Below are 16,035 nucleotides of genomic sequence, written 5' to 3' on the forward strand. Positions count from 1 at the left end.
CCCAGGAAAGAAATTCAGGATAAGTCGGCTAAGTCTGAGTGAAATAATTTTAGTAGAATGATACCAAACACCCCAAAACTTGTAGTGTTACCCTCTGCCCATCAGCTACTGTGCAAAAAGGAATCACCACAATTGATCATCTGCTTTTTACCCGGCATTGTTCAGCAAACTGGAATTGAAAGTATAAAGACTGTGGGTCTAATTTTTAGAGTTACTTGTATCACAGGCTTCACTAACATGTGTTTGGCTTGTTTTCTGGGTCTCCTGTTTTCTAGCACAGTCTGTAGAACAGAGGGAGTTTCCCCCCATGAGCAACTGAACTGCCAGCTGTTGCCCTAAATATTGTACCTGTTCAGGATGGAGGTAGCTTAAAAGACTAATTTTAAGCATAGGGAAAATTTTTACGTTTTGTACATCTCCAGACATTGGTGTAAAGTTTGTGTATCTTGATGTAGCATTTACATAAACAAGAAGGGGAATTGACCAAGAACCTATTTCAAAACTACTAACAGTAAGAGATTCATTTCTTTAAAAATTTTAAAGTTGCCTTAATCTTGTAAATCTTTATAGCATTCCAAAGCCCTAGAAAATACATAGAAATGATACATTTGTATGACAGTATCCTTAAAGAAATATTACATTTCAATACAGAGTGCAATACTTTGTTTACTAATAGTTTAATAATTTAGAAGATGGGAAGGAATATAAGAACTTTATTTAGAGCATTTTGTACTTCATTTCTAAGTAAGAAAAAAATGTGTATTTCGTGTTGATTTTCAATTTTAGTTTTTAGAGTGGTTGTTACTTATTCCAGCCACCTCTTCATGAGCCACTTAATACAAATTCGTCTTCATTGTTCGTTTTTTCACTTAGAAACATACATTTGTGATCTAAAAGAATGACTTTGTATGCAGCCTGATTTTGAGTGATCTGAACTTCTGTGAATGATAAAACTATTAAAATTAAAACATCAACTGTGTTTGATACAATGATTGGCATTACACACCATTAAGTGAAGGCTTCATCTCATAAAGTGGACCTCAGAGAATCAGCATTCTCCAGGCATCTCTCAGTTTCATTCTACATCAAACTTTTCCTAACATTAAGCTCACAACTTCGCAGGGATCTCTTATCAGTTATTCATGTGTCGTTGATGTGATGCTTGAGTTGGACATACTCTGGGCTTTACATTTTGGAATTGTCAGTGTTCTGAAAGCAAAGCCAGAGCCTTTCATCTCTGACTTTGATAAAAATGACACAAAGTATCAGTACAAGTTGTAAGCTGAGGACCAAGGAATGAAATATCTAAATAAATAAATGAATAACGTGCCCAGCCTTCTGGCTGGCAGGTTCTACTGATATAATATCTCCATCAAGAAAAGTAGTGTGTGTTATGCTGCGATTAGTTAGTAACAGCATCTCCATGGTGACTTTGACCTATTTTGATGTGGGGTTTCCTTGGTAGGTGTTTCCATGGGTCATATGTAACATACCTTCAAATGAGTCCTATCTCCTTGTCCCACTTGCTTCCTTAGTAGGGTGGAGTCAAGCTATGCTTTTCAAATAAGCATGGTGTGCTAAAGTTGTGGGCTTTAAGTTTCAAACAGCAACTTTTAAAACTCAGCGTCCGATTTCACAGAATAAACAGTTGGAATTTTTTAATGTGCCTATATAGGTAACCTAAGCAAGTTATATTTTTCCAACACCATCAGTAAATAAATGAACCCAGTTACAGCACATGCATTTCTTTCAGTTTGTCATTAAGTCCACCAGTGTCTCTCTCCTCTCTCTTCTCTCCTCCACTCCCTCTTTCTTTCTTCTCTTAATCATATGCCTCGTTCTGTCACCAGAACAGAGATAGGTGGCTCTCCTGACATAGTTTGCTTGTTAAATATTAGGAACCATTTGTGAATAATACGCTTTGACTTTTCCCTCTAAACACAAACACATACACATTCCAAAACACAGCAAAAGTCTTGTTAGTCTGATATTGAAATTAGTCAAAATGAAAGCAATTTTTACTCTAATTAAGAAGAGAAAAGCCAGGCTGCCTGGGGCTCTTTTTTAAACTTACCGAGGCCACCTGTGTCATTCCGTCAGGATCACAGGAAATGGCTCAGCAAAGTGGAGATCCAGTGGGTGGTTCGAAGGTAATCACCAATTCCTTGCTATTGTTTATATGGCAGAATATTGAACAAAATGAAGCTTGCTCTTCAAAAGAACATACCTTATTTTAAATCCACCTTGGAAAGGCTGCTGGCAATGCTAGGAATTACCTGGGTTCACTTTGCCCATCTCCCCCTGGTGAATGAGGTGGTGCAAGAAGCATTAGTGGGGCCCGGGATTTAGCTCAGTGGTTCCGCTGCCTGCCTTGCAAGTGCACGGTCCCGAGTTCGATTCCCAGTACCCCCCCAAAAAGAAGAAGCTTTAGTGGAACCCATCAGAATTGCAGAATTGCAGACCTTGGAACAAATGCTGTCTCCATTGTGCTATTTAACTGAAGGCGAAACCACTCCCTTCCCCCAAAGGGGGTTTTAAAGACTCGGATGCTGGGGTGCAGCCTGACTTAATTCATGGGATGATAAATGAGCACAAGGGGTTCACCCTCGGTTCTTCTTTAGGCACATTTTTAAGAAATGTTGAACAGGGCCGAGTATTTAGCTCAGTGGTGCTGCCACCTGCCTTGCACAAGGTCCTGAGTTCAATCCCTGGTACGAAAAAAAAAAAAAAAAAGAAGTGTTGAACATTAATAGGCAGACTGAAAAATCTAGTGCAAGTGCTTGTGAGTGCGATTTTTTTCTCCAATAGTGACTCTCCATCCGAAACTGACGTCACGCAGTCACCTGGGACAGATACCCAGTCTTCTGTGTGCACTTGACAGTTTCTGCCCCAGGTTCATTCTGGAACAGTCTGTTATCTATGCAGAAAGCTGGCACGGTTTTTCACGGTGAGTGCTGTCAGAAGATAAGGGTGCCCTCTGTTTTTCTGACCCCACTCACTAGACACTAGACGGTATCTCTCTTCTGGCCTTAGCCACTAGGCCAACTGAAAGCACACTGCAAATTTCCAAATACACCCTGGGGCAAGGTTCCGGCAGAGGGCCTAAATGTTTGAAAGCCCACATGCTTTCTTTTTGTCCTCTTTTCTTCTCTAGTACTGAAAGGATTTAAGGAGGCAATTGATGAGATTGATTCACAAACTGCTTTCCTTGGCTTCTTACTACACTCTTCCATCAAATTTTTAATCCAAGAATCTAGCGTCTTTGCCAGCTCTTATGATGGCTTAAAAAAAAAAGCAAAATATTTTAGGTTCCATTTTACGTTCATTCCTCAGCTTTTTTGTTCAAGGCTTATCTTATTAGTAGAGGTGAAATTGTTTCCTTTAAAGGGCTTATTACCATGAACAGTTTTTATACATTACTAAGCAGCTTAAAGATTTTGTTTTTTAACCACTGTCTAGTTGCTCACGAACCGTATCCTGTGTATTTATTATCTTTCTAATTTGAGGCCTCTCTCCCATCAGGAAATAGTCTCATGCCAAATAATGCTCTGTTAGGACCAAAAAAAGTCCTTCAGGATTAATTCTTGCAGTGAATATGAACTTTTGATGCATTTGCCCCTTTGTTTTTTTTACCTGAAATAGTTATTTTTTGAAAGATGAAATAAACAGAAAACTATGAGGGGATAAAAATGGATTAATACCGTGAAGACCTGTTTAGAAGTGTGTTAAGTTTAAGAAAAATTGAATTGAAATTAAAAAGGGAAAGGATTTTCTAAAAGGACCAAGAAATAATTAATTGTTTTATAGGAGATGGCCTTTCCATGTAGGCAGGAAAAAAAAATTTTTTTTCCTCACTTCTTTCTGAAGAGACAGTCAAATAGAGAATCTCATCTCTTAATTAGAAAGAAAAATACTCATCAAACCCATCTCATCACTGGAGAGCTAATGATCCACAGCTGTTAGTCTGAAAGGGCAGGCTTTTTTCCTGAACAGTAGGAAGTGTTAATCATTTTGAATGAGATTTCTTTTTAAAATATACTGTAGTTCGCAAAAGAATAGGATATTCAATATTCCAACTTAAATGATTTTTTGAAGTGGGCTCCCCCAGGGATTCTGTCGTGTGTGGTACTGCATGATCATTGAATGCCTGCATCTTCCACCGCACTTCAATGAGAGCATCAGTTGAGGGGAGGGTGTACATGGCCCCAGTCCTGTCTGGGACTCTGAAACCCTGGAGCTCAAAGAAATATAAAATCATGCACATCTTTGCACCTCTTATAAAATGGTGTCACTATAAATTCTTAATATTTCAAATCATTACTTGACTTTATGCAATTTGCCTTGTTTAATGTGAGTGAAAAGCTTTATCCCACCTTCACTTAGCTTCTCAGTAGAACAGTTTTTTGTTTGTTTAATCTTCCATGTGAAAAAGTAGGGCTTTTTCTGTCTGTACAAATGTAATTGGCTCATTCAGTTTCCAGTCTTTGCCTTTAGAGCCACCTTACTAACCTCTTCTAAACATTTTGGATGGAAGAAAGCCCTATTTAATAGAAACCTTGTGAATAGCCAACTTTTGATTCTTCAGAGCCATGTGAGAGAGGGAGAGAAAGGAAGCACGAAATGGGCTCCACGAACCTCCTCTCCACCATTAGTTTCTGACCCCTTTGCCATATCAGACCTTTGCCAGAATGCCGAGGAAGTGTCGTTCCTTTCCTTTGTTCTGCTGCAAAAGTGATTATCCCAGACCAAAAGGAAGAAGAAACAGAGATATAAAAAAATCTACAAACTGAATATTCTTTCCCTAAATAATTGATGCCTCCAAAGCATCAGAACTCCATATAAAAACCTTCACATTAGAGTTGGTGTTGCTTAGTGAGAAAAGCACACTATATTAGGAATCAGAAGACCTGTTTCTGCTTCTTTGTAGAGGGGGTCCTTAGGCAACTCTCAAACTCCTGATCCTTGTTTTTCTCATTGTAAAATGAAATCTTCTAATGTTTAGTCTTTGCAGTCTGCTATTGATGACTTTTCCCCTGAAGTTCGTGCTTTGCAATGTGATAAACTTGTGAAGACAAACTATATTGTTTTCCTTTCGGTAAGTTAAAAGTTTTCAAAAAATGCATTCTGAATATTTATGATTACAATTTAGAATGCTTTTAAAGCCTGACTCAAATAGATACTCAAGGATTGCATTTTGGGATATAGATACTAATATTGTAGGCAAAGTAATAGTGATAGAGCTAGAAGGTGTTTGAATTTTAAAATGGCAAAGGGTTATGGACAGGAATTGGCATGCATAAAACAACTAGTTCAGAGCAAGCTTTTCTTTTAAATCTTTGGGTGTGAAGTGGTTAAAAATTTGTTTGCACTTTGAAAACTAATTGTTTTAACTCCTGAGTTCGTAAAATCTTCAGGGTACGCTAATGCCATTTATTAGTACCAATGAGTTTCTATAATGATCTGGACTTTTCTTGTTTCGATTATTAGTAAAAAGTTTAACCACAACCACTGTGTTTAACACAACTTCCCTGCAGCAAACCTTTCTCTCCCCCTCCATAGACGTCACATCTGTCTTCTAGAACTGCTCAAAGAATGACTATCATATTAATTTATCTTAGAGTATTAGTTTACATAAAGTCTATAATTTTCTCGGGCATAATTTTAAACAGGAAAACCATTAAATTGATAATATTTGCATCAATGTAATACTTTGTGATAAAGCATTTTTCCATACCTCATTTGCTCCCCATGGCCATCTAATAAATGTAAGCCAATGTTACCAGCACTGTGGATAGTAGACAAAAATAAAACGGAATAACTGATCTGCCTAATTCCTGTGTTGATCGAATATCAGAAATGAACCTAAAAACAGTTCTTGAGATTTCTGATGTAAACTGTATTTTGTCATACCACACTGTTTCCTGGGAGAAAGGATAATATGTATCAGTTTGCTTTTGCTGCATAACAAACTGCTCCAGAACCAAGAGCTTAACACAGCTACTGTTTATGTAGTGATGATTCTATGAGCCAACAGTCAGTTTCACCTGGGCATTTCTTCTGTACTAAGCTGGGCTCCCTTGTGCCCATGCCTTTTCAGTCAGCATCTCATCACATAGGTAGCTTTGCTGCCTGATGTTCAGCTGAAGTGATAGAGGTGTCTGTGTCACATGTTTGAAGCTTCTGTTTTTAGTCATTTTTGTTGCCCTTCTCTACCGAAGGAAGTGATTACCCGATCCCATTGTCAGTGTGGGAAGATATCACAAAAGGACTGGACACGAGGAGAATGAATAAACTTGGGCCATTACTGCACACATTTACTGTGAACTGAATATGTGAGGTGTGATCCAAATATATGGCGAATGTTTAAATTTTTAAAATTATCATGAAAGACTCATTGCTATTAATCTCCCTCCACATACTCCTCTCACTTTGAACACACTTATCCCACAGTTCTTGCCACTTTCTGAAGCAGTGCTGCCCACTGTCTTTCATGAGTGTCTGTACGAGGTGTGATGAGAACACAGTAAATAAAGCTGCTCAGTGACATCTAATGGAAATGGGCTGCAAAATATTACGGTGCGTTCTCATCCACCTCATTCACCGTATCTGGCACTGCCTTCTGGCTCTTCCCCAAAGTTAAAATGGTCACAAAAGGTTAACACTTTGAATCACCTTGGGACGTTGAGGCAGCCACAACAAGCTCGACGAAAGATACTCATGAGAGAGGATTTCCAGAGCTGCTTCAGAAGTGTCAACAAGGAGGGGCTGACTGGGTTTAAAGCAAATGGGGGTGAATGGTGGTGTGTTGTTTAATTTAAATGTTCACTGCATTTTATCGCACCTTGTATGAACGCTGGCAATGGCGCTCTTTCATCATCTTTTCCTAGTCTATTGCATGGCTTCTTTTACATAGCTCTTGTACTTAAAAGGATTATTAACGATGGACACTGAGGTGCTAGAGGGAAAGTGCTAAGCTGCAAGGAGTATAAATCATACACAGTATAGGCCAATATATTTTTGCTGTGGAGCACCTTGTAGGGGCCAAACATCACACTAATTCCATCTCAAAAGTGCAAAGGACATAGCATTTCCACGCTTCAGATAAAACTAAGAGAGATCTAATAGTTTGCCCAAGCTCACCCAGATCATGACCGGGGAGCTAGGATGCCCCGGACTTTGTGTGAATACCTATACTCTGTCAATTTTACTAAGCTTCATAATACCTTGAGGGAACTCATGGTCATAGTTCATAGTCCAAAAGCCAGTTAAAAGAGCTTCTAACTTCTAGATAATCGGTAAATCACTCAGTATCCCTTTCTAATGATAAAAGTTGTGTGTACTTAGTACCATTTGACTGACGTTCCATGTTAACTTTCTGCTATACAACTCTAATTGTATTTTTAAAAATATTTTTATTGCTATATTTTAGATATACAATCCAGTTACATTCATCACTGGGATCTTGTACTGCTACATGACATATCTTGGTTCTTATTTTTTTCCCATTCCCCTAGCCTCCCTTCCCCAATCATAATGGCCACCTAGTGATGTTTTCAAGAGTAAACCACCAAGTGCTTTGTTAGATTAGTCTCTAATAGGCAGAGATTACTAATATAGGGCTTTTTCTAGAAGGGAGGCATGGATTCTACGAAAGTAAATTATAGATAGCTCAAGCTTCCTTATTAAAAGTGGACTGTGGACAGTGGGCAGTGGGTGTATGGTTATAGGAAGAAAGGGGGAGAAATGAAAAGATTGTGTGTTGTGAAAGGATGAGGGATAAAGAGAGGAGGTGCAATACTGGTAAAGTTGAATGAAATTAAATACTGTAAAAATCTATGAGTCCTTATCACCTGGTATAATTTTGAAGAATTCTGAACCCTTTGGTCTGCTCTCCATGTTCCAAACAGGCAAAAAATGAATGAATGAATAAATAAATAAATAAATGAAAAGAGGATTCGGGAAGTATGGGTGAAGACACATGCTACAAATTTTATGGTTTACATTTATATTCTTTGGGTCAAGGGATTTTTTTTTTCCCCTTAACTTATTTTTTCATCCCATTTCATCCATTCTCTAAAAGTATAGTCAGAACCAAGGACAGATCATGGGTCATCTTCGCTTTCCTTGGGTTTTCTCCTGTCCACTTTCATTCTTCTCTAACCTGATGGGACACTGAAGGTCCAGTCTTCTGCATTATTTCATTTTTTTGTAGGAAAGAAGAGAGGATCAGTCTTAGTGCAGATGGGCCCCAGGGGGAGGGAAGAGGCTTCAGTGTAGAGGGCTCTTTTTATTAAAGAACCCTTAATAGCTGACAAGAATTAGAATCATCACTAGTATTATAGTGAGTGATTGCTTTTTGTTTTTCCAGTGACTCTTAGCAATCTGAGACCAAAGACCATTTTGTCTTACTTCTGACCATTCACTATTGCATAGCACATTTCAAATGTTCGATAAATGCACTGTAATTGTTAATCTGTGCTCATGTTGTTTATTATTCTTTCATAATACTAAATGCTTTTGTATTTAGCATTTATTCAAAGCCCTATTTTTAAAAAGATATTTTCAATAGAAGGATCTCCTAAAATAGTAGATTCTTAAAGAACACAACATAACACAAGAGACAATTTTTCCATTGCTGGAATCTGTAAAGCTAATGTAATTACTTCTTTTGTTTCTCTCTTCTCTGACTTTCCCCCACACTTGTTCTGGTGTCCATGTTGATGGGGTATATTAACAACAGGCCCTTGTGAGCAGTGTTGTGTCTGTTCTAAGTGCTGTACTTTGGGAAGGTTATCGATGTCTTGATTTGAGTATGAGAAGATGTGTACAGTAGGGAAGTGCAAAGAAACACATCCTTTTCCTGATGATGATGGTGATGTTGAACCTAGAGAAGAAAAAGGCATGACAGATGTCTTGATTACTTGCAGGATTACCACCTAGAAAGAGTCCTCTATGTAATGCCAGACCAACAGCCAACACCACTACATGAACATTACAAAAAATTGACTCTGTATAACACTAGGTCTTTCACACCGATGAGTAGACACTACCAGGGATATTTCATCTGCTCAACAGGTTAAAGATGATTACAGCTGGTCATATTAAGCAATATAATAACTTTAGTCCCATCCATGACACCAGAACACACTGAGGTGGGTGAATGCCCTCAGGAAAGACAAACATGTAAGTAGGTTCAGGAGACGCAACTGTGGTTAGACCCTACTGTGCACAACACTTCATGATCATAGCCAGAATGGAAAGACAATCTCATCTGGAAGAAGGGCTAAGGCAGGCTTATTCATCAGAGGTAGACCTTTGCTATTAATTTATGATTCTAAATGAATTTTTCTGAAATTAGTTGGTTTTATATACTTTATATGTTATCTTAAAGGGTATGTTCTATACTTTTACTAATACAATTACATAGATTGCTGTTGAATGATTTGGGAATGCTGTACCTAATTACTCATTAATTTGGTAAAATTTACTTATTGAGCATTTACTGAACCCTAAGAACTCTTCTAAAATCCAAATCTAAAACAGTGGAAAAAAAAGAAGTCTCTACACTTAGGGAGCTTACATCCTAGTGATTGCCTACACATTACAAATAAATGTGCAAAAACTTAGTCTCTAACCAAAAATAATTTTTCATGTCGGGGGTATAGTTCAGTGTTAGAGTGCTTGCCTAGCATGCACAAGGTCCTACATTTGATTTTCTAGAACCAAAAAAAAGAAGGAGTCGGGGAGGGAGAGGGAGAAAAGTTTCTGCTTTGTAAACATTGTTAATGTCTGTATAAGTTTACCTTGATTGATTCTTGGAAAATAACTATCTTTATAAAAATATATAATAATCATAACCACTGACTGTAATTTTTATCATTTTAAATGTTTTTCAAAAATTAAATGCAGATATCTTCTCTTTCTAGAAGTCATTCTACTTTTCTAGTGAAATAAAAGACACGCTCATGTTTCATGTATTGCAATATTTATAATATTTCTTATTTACGAACTTGAATCTAGCATTGTGAGTACACAACACTCTCCAAATTTCATTTATTAGGTTACCAAGCCATCATTTGTATTTTGGGTGTCCATTTAGGATTTTGAATATTAAAAAACTCAGTTAAAAAAAGAGAGGCATAGAACATTTTGAAGCTTCCTAAATGTGTTTTAAAGGAAGAAGTGCAAAAAAAAAAAAACTCAGTAAAAGTTAATATTAATAAACCCAGTGGTACAGTAATGTTATGAATTCATTTTAAATATCGGAAAAGTGCTGTAGAAGTAATCAGATCTATAGATTCTGTCCAGATATGGAAATATTGAGGCAAAGTGGTTTTCTAAGGCCTAGATCTTGGATGCTTTGGCCGTCTGGGGGACTCTCCCCCCTACCCCGTATTTAATTATCTCTGCCATATTTGAATGGACTGTCAGCCTGACTGGGATTCTTTCAGGTGTCCCCTACCCCTGCCACTGTGCCTGACAGGAGTGACCTTAGGGCATGACCCCTAAATCTCCTGACCCCCAGAGGTGGAAGCTGATGGTACCTCAAGCAGCCGACTGAACTCCCTAGTTATGCTACACATCCAGCTCACTCTTAGTGGGCGAGTGACTTTAGAACTTGAGGACCATGGTCAACGACTTGGTAACTTTCTGAACACCAATAACACTCACACAGTAGTCCAGTAGTTTTTATTTTTGTTTTTTCCCACTTACTGGGTACCAAGCAGTGTAACAAATCCTTAACGCCTTTTAACTATTTCATTTCCAGAACTATGAAGTGATCCTTCCATTGTCCCCATTCCACAGAGGAGGAATCTCAGTGGAGGATGTTTGAGTTGTTAACAGGTTATATAGGTAGTTAGCCGTACAGTCCCATGTGGAGTTCAGCTCTTAAGAGTTACCCGACTTAACATGACCTTCATTTGACAGGAAGAGCCACAGACCCCAAGAATAAATGATATGTAGGGGGTGAGCCGCACTTTATACCCAAAGTCCTGTTATTTGACGATTTAAATGCTGTTTTTAGAGCGTTTAGAATGGCTCTATTTGCCACCGAGAGTCCCTGATCTAACATTCACCTTACAATAAAAAGTAGTTTTTATATGTAGAAAAATAGGTATCAAAAACTAATACAAATGGATATTTCAGAATTTTCTTTGACAAAATAACTTGACAAAATTACTCTTTATTTTCATTTAATAGCTATTTGATTTCTGTCGTGATTCTGAATGTTAAGGCAACCTTTTCTACACTTGATGGTAGCAGTGTTTTTTTCATAATATGAAATCTTTGCTGCTCTTTGGTGTAGCCTTGGTATTTTCATCTGTCTATTATACTGGTTACATTGTGTTATCCAAGTGAGATTTAAAAAAAAAAAAAAAAGCCCCTGGTGTTTAATAGCGATTCAGCCTTTGTCGTTAAGACAGCTAGACTGGGTTATTCTGACGATGTACGGAAGCTCAAGTTTCTGCCTTTTTTTTTTTTAACTTATTTGGTCTAACCTACTTAAAATTGCCTCTTTGACAATATAATGGTATTAGTTTTTCCTTCTTAGAAATGAAATAAAGTAAACATCTTAACCATGTTTTTGTAGGGTCAGTCGTGCTTTTAGAAAACTGCCACACAAGTGCTCAGGCTTTGTATTCCAGATAAACCTTCCTGTTGTATTGAGTTTTTTGGTTTTTGAGGTGGAGTATGAGTAAGAGAGTCCATCTAATGAAATTCAGGGTTGACTCATCTTTTTCCTCTCTTCTCTTTCCTCCAGCTCTTTCTCTTTGTAGTATGGAACTTTGAGCTCTACATGATACCCCTGGTTTTGTTGTTGCTATTGACATGGAACTACTTCTTGATAATATCAGGGAAAGATAACAGGCAACGTGATACAGTAAGTCTCTACTTTCTTACTCATGTTTTTATTCTTAGTTTCCCTGACAAGATCAGTATTGAATTTGCTTTTACAAACCAGAATATCTCTCTATAAATACTCAAGGTTGGAGGAAAGTTCTTTTGGGTCAAAACTAACGACTCTTTGGTTCTAACTCAAAAAGCGTTCACCCATTTCTAACATTACTCATCTTGCTAGAAACTAAAGTAGGCAACACACCAAAGAATGAGCTATGATTTTTTAATCATAAATGGCTGTTACTCAAAATGATTGTTCTTTTTCCCCATTGCAAGGGAGGAAGAATTGTTGTTTTTCAGCCTAGAAAATTGTGTTAAAGTACCTTAAGTCAATGGGTTTTACTGAACAACAGCAAATACCTTCCTTTCTGTGACAAGCGTATTTAAGTACCAGCTCAAGAATAAAGAACTTTTGTATAATTTAAGGAAAGTGAAACTAAATTTACCTGCCATCTTTGGCATTTTGGAAAGTTTTTAGAATCTGTATGACAATCTTGATTCTCTTCATTTTAGACTAAGAAGCAGCTAGCCATACTGTAATCACTTTTGTGTTCCTGACAAGCTTTTTATGCCTTAGTGTTTCAGTTGCTAGCAAATATATTTTCAGTAGCTTTCCTGCATATAAATAAATGAGGAGATTGTCCAAATATGGCATTTGGAATTGGATAGTTTGATGGGTACCTGTTAAAAATTAAAGGATTGTGAAATACAAGAATCTTCTCGGTACATACCTTCATCAGATTCCTTTGGTTTTTTTATTCACCACTAAGGTTTTTCATGTAGTTCATAGTCAGGAATTTTCCAACCATTGTTCACATATATAATCAATGTGAAAGTATATACTTTATCATAATGATAAGCATCATAGTGGTAAAAAGACATACTTGTGACAAAGAACATCCCTTTGATGCAAAGTATACTTCAAATGGTAACATAAGCAAAGTCCATTTGTTTTTTTATTGTTTTGTTTTGTTTTGTTTTTGTTGCGTGGTACTGGGGATCAAACTCAAGACCTTGTATTTATGAGGCAGGCGTGGTGCCACTGAACTAAATCTCTGGCCCACTCAAATTCCATTTCTTCAAAATAATTCCTCATTATCAAAATAAAAGAAAATTCGGTTGTACAACCACAAATTATATGGCAAAGTTGCCACAAAACAACACACCAAGTTGACTTCCCTGTTGTATTTCTATATTGGTCACTAGAATATAGGTTTTGAAGGAAGATGCTTTTTGTTTGTCTTTGTATTTGCCCCTATCTCTGGCATGTGGTCTGCAAATTAAAGGTATTCAAAACACTTTTTAAAAATGATATCAAACCAAATATGAAGATTGCTAATAGAGATTTTTAATGGCTAGGTGACATCAATAGACAAGTTATTACTATCGGCGAGGATTTTTATGGATATATATTTGAATTGCACACTGAGAAACAAGCCCCAAATGCTGTAAGTGCTGGTATCACGGGGACTAATAGGTACTTTGGTCAATTAATCCAGGATATTTTCTTTAAGAAAATAAGACTCTCTAAGACAATTGCTTTTTTGTCCCATTTATTTCAGAGAGATTGTTGAGAGAGAAGAATATCTACTTTTCATTCAGTTGCCTTGAGACAAATTTGCAAGTAAGATTACTTGCAAATAGAAAAAAGTGGCAATTTAGTTTTAGCTTCTTAATCCTATGAGGGAGCTTATCTTCAATATTTAGTCATTGGTTTGAGAATTCTTAATGAACAATTCTGAAACTGTAGACTGCTTGTTATCTTTTCCAGAATATACCTGCCTTGGCTGGGGAAGTCCATTTTTATGGGAGAAAATAATATATAATGTGTTCTTGACACTTAAAATTCTCTAAGACTTTTTATAAATGTGTAGAAAAATTACATAACATGTAATCAAAATTGTATAATATGCCATTTTTCAACTGCCCTTTACTTTTTTGCAAAATACAATTCCAAAATAGGATTTCTCAGATCTTTTCCTCTTAAGTACATCTCTTCTAACAGACTTCCCCTTTTAGCCCTGGACAACATTTATCCTCCAGCACAACCCACTGTGAAACATTCTATAGTCTAACTCTCTAGAATGCCAACCACACTCCATAACTCTCAGTAATTGCCTTTTATTTGCCCAAAACACACATATCCACATATTCTGTTCTTTCCAGGCACCAGAGCAGCAATCACAACGTTTCATTCAGCTTCTTATTCACAGGCTCAGCTGAGACCTTACGTAACTCTTAAATCCAATTTGTCTAATTATGTGTTTTCTGGCATACCCAGCTGTGCATTTGAACTGGTTGCTCCTTTTGAAAAGAGACCTGGATTATACTTTGCTGGTTACAAATTATATACATGTGTGTGTGTGTGTGTGCGCGCAAATGAAGGGAAAGTGTTTGTAGGGGTTGCTATGCTGTGGCTAAGTGACTTCTTCTCAGTACATAGCCCTGGAAGAATGATATTTTGCCCTATACTCTTGTTGATATCTCCAAAACATTGCAGAATATTTCAGCGAATGTAAAAACTTTACAAGATCTTTGATTTGCATTAATCACATGGTTGCCTAATCCCAAAGCAGGAAATTTTCAATATTGGGAAATTCAGATAGACAGACAGAGACAGAGACAGAATGAATTTCTGCCATGAGAATAACACTATACATTCAACTGAGAAAACTTAATTAGAATGAATACTATAAAAAGAGAAACAAATCAAAGTGACCCTCAGCTCCATACAGAAAAAGAAAAGGAAGTAATAGTTTCATAACGTAAGAAGTTGAAAGAGAAAAGAAAATAAACACTGAAATACGAAAAGTGCATGGATGAGTGAAAATTCTCCCTTCAGCACACTGGTGGATAGTTGAGATAAATACTTCGATAGGAACATGTGGATATTTTTATTAAGGAAAGCCCTTCCCGTCTTAGACGTCCTTAGGATCACAAGAGCTAAATCCCCACCTTTCTCCCTCTGTGGTGCCTGTTCTTGCTTAATGAGAAAAATGAGATACAATCCTTGCCAAGTAAGTTTTGCTACAGTTAATGAGCTGAACCTGTTAAGGACAGGCAAAGTAGAGAACCATTCCTGACGCTGAAGCTGTACTCTCAGAGGGGGCCCAGGAGAAAGAGGCACAGTTAGAAATGGCATTTCACCTCCATTGTCTCCAGTCTGACTTGTTAAAAATAAGCAATCCTAGGTCTGAATCTACCTAGACTGGGACAGTGGCATTAAACTTTCCAGCATGAGAACTGGTAGGCTTTTCTAGAGAAAACTGCTAAATACATGCTTCATTCAGAAATCTCCCTAGCATGAAAGGGATATAAAGGTAGAAATGTCATCCTCCTCTTGATTGGAGCTGTCACTCCAAAGCTGAGGGAAATTCTCCCTGCTCTGCCTGTTAGGCCTGTACTAATGAGCTACATTATAAGTACCGCAGACTAAATTTCGGTTAGGGAAGAATACGGGCCAGGAAATGGTCTTTACGTTTAGTTAAAAATTACTGAACCCTCATCACATCTGGGGCGCATGTGAAGCACTTGGTATTCATCGTGTCAATTAGTCCTCCGGAGAGAGAAGCCAACTGTGTCAGCCCAGCCAACGGGTTTGTCCTCCTACATCAAGTGACTCCATGGTCTCTTTATATGAGACAACTAAGGAGTGAAATGAGCATGGCTACTTGAACCCTTCCTGTGAAAAGGAACTCAAGTCTTAGCTAATGCAGGAAATGGGTTGGCCAAGCAAACCAAGGGTCTCTACACACCCTACTGGCATTGGTTTTTGCTTTATGCACCAGGAGGCAGGACCAAAGCAGTTAAGTAACTTATGCACAAGCACATTTGTCTCAGATTTTTACTACTCACCACCAGTCAATTACATTTCCTCTTGGAACTCTAATTTGGTACATCCTACCTCTTCCTGGTCATCTCCAAGTGTCTCCCAAGAGTTAACAGTAAAAAACAAAACAGTAGTGCTAACTCTGCCTTCAAGCAGACATATTGATTGAAAATATTTTCCCACTCTTTATCTTTCTTACTGTTCATTCAGGGGAATGGAGTAGATGCTTATTAAGTAATTTCTATGTATCAGATGTCCTGCTAAGCCTTTTTGAGACATCACATCTTTTATTCTTTTTTTTTTTT

At 37.4% G+C, this 16,035-nt stretch overlaps 1 protein-coding gene across 8 annotated transcripts in view; it reads left to right on the plus strand.

Moving 5' to 3' along the window:
* The window catches only part of Mctp1 (multiple C2 and transmembrane domain containing 1), a 499,895-nt gene that overhangs the window by 401,723 nt on the left and 82,137 nt on the right, over positions 1-16,035 (plus strand). For 6 of the 8 annotated variants that reach the window (XM_033767611.1, XM_019209437.2, XM_019209439.2 and 3 more), the window contains one exon: positions 11,765-11,884. The exons of the other annotated variants lie outside the window; for them this stretch is intronic. In XM_033767611.1, coding sequence (XP_033623502.1) covers positions 11,765-11,884 — 120 coding nt within the window. The remainder of the gene's footprint in view (positions 1-11,764; positions 11,885-16,035) is intronic. 8 annotated transcript variants of the gene reach the window in all.

Source organism: Fukomys damarensis, unplaced genomic scaffold (assembly GCF_012274545.1).
Source record: "Fukomys damarensis isolate Sample0158 unplaced genomic scaffold, DMR_v1.0_HiC HiC_scaffold_3, whole genome shotgun sequence".
Lineage (NCBI taxonomy): Eukaryota > Metazoa > Chordata > Mammalia > Rodentia > Bathyergidae > Fukomys > Fukomys damarensis.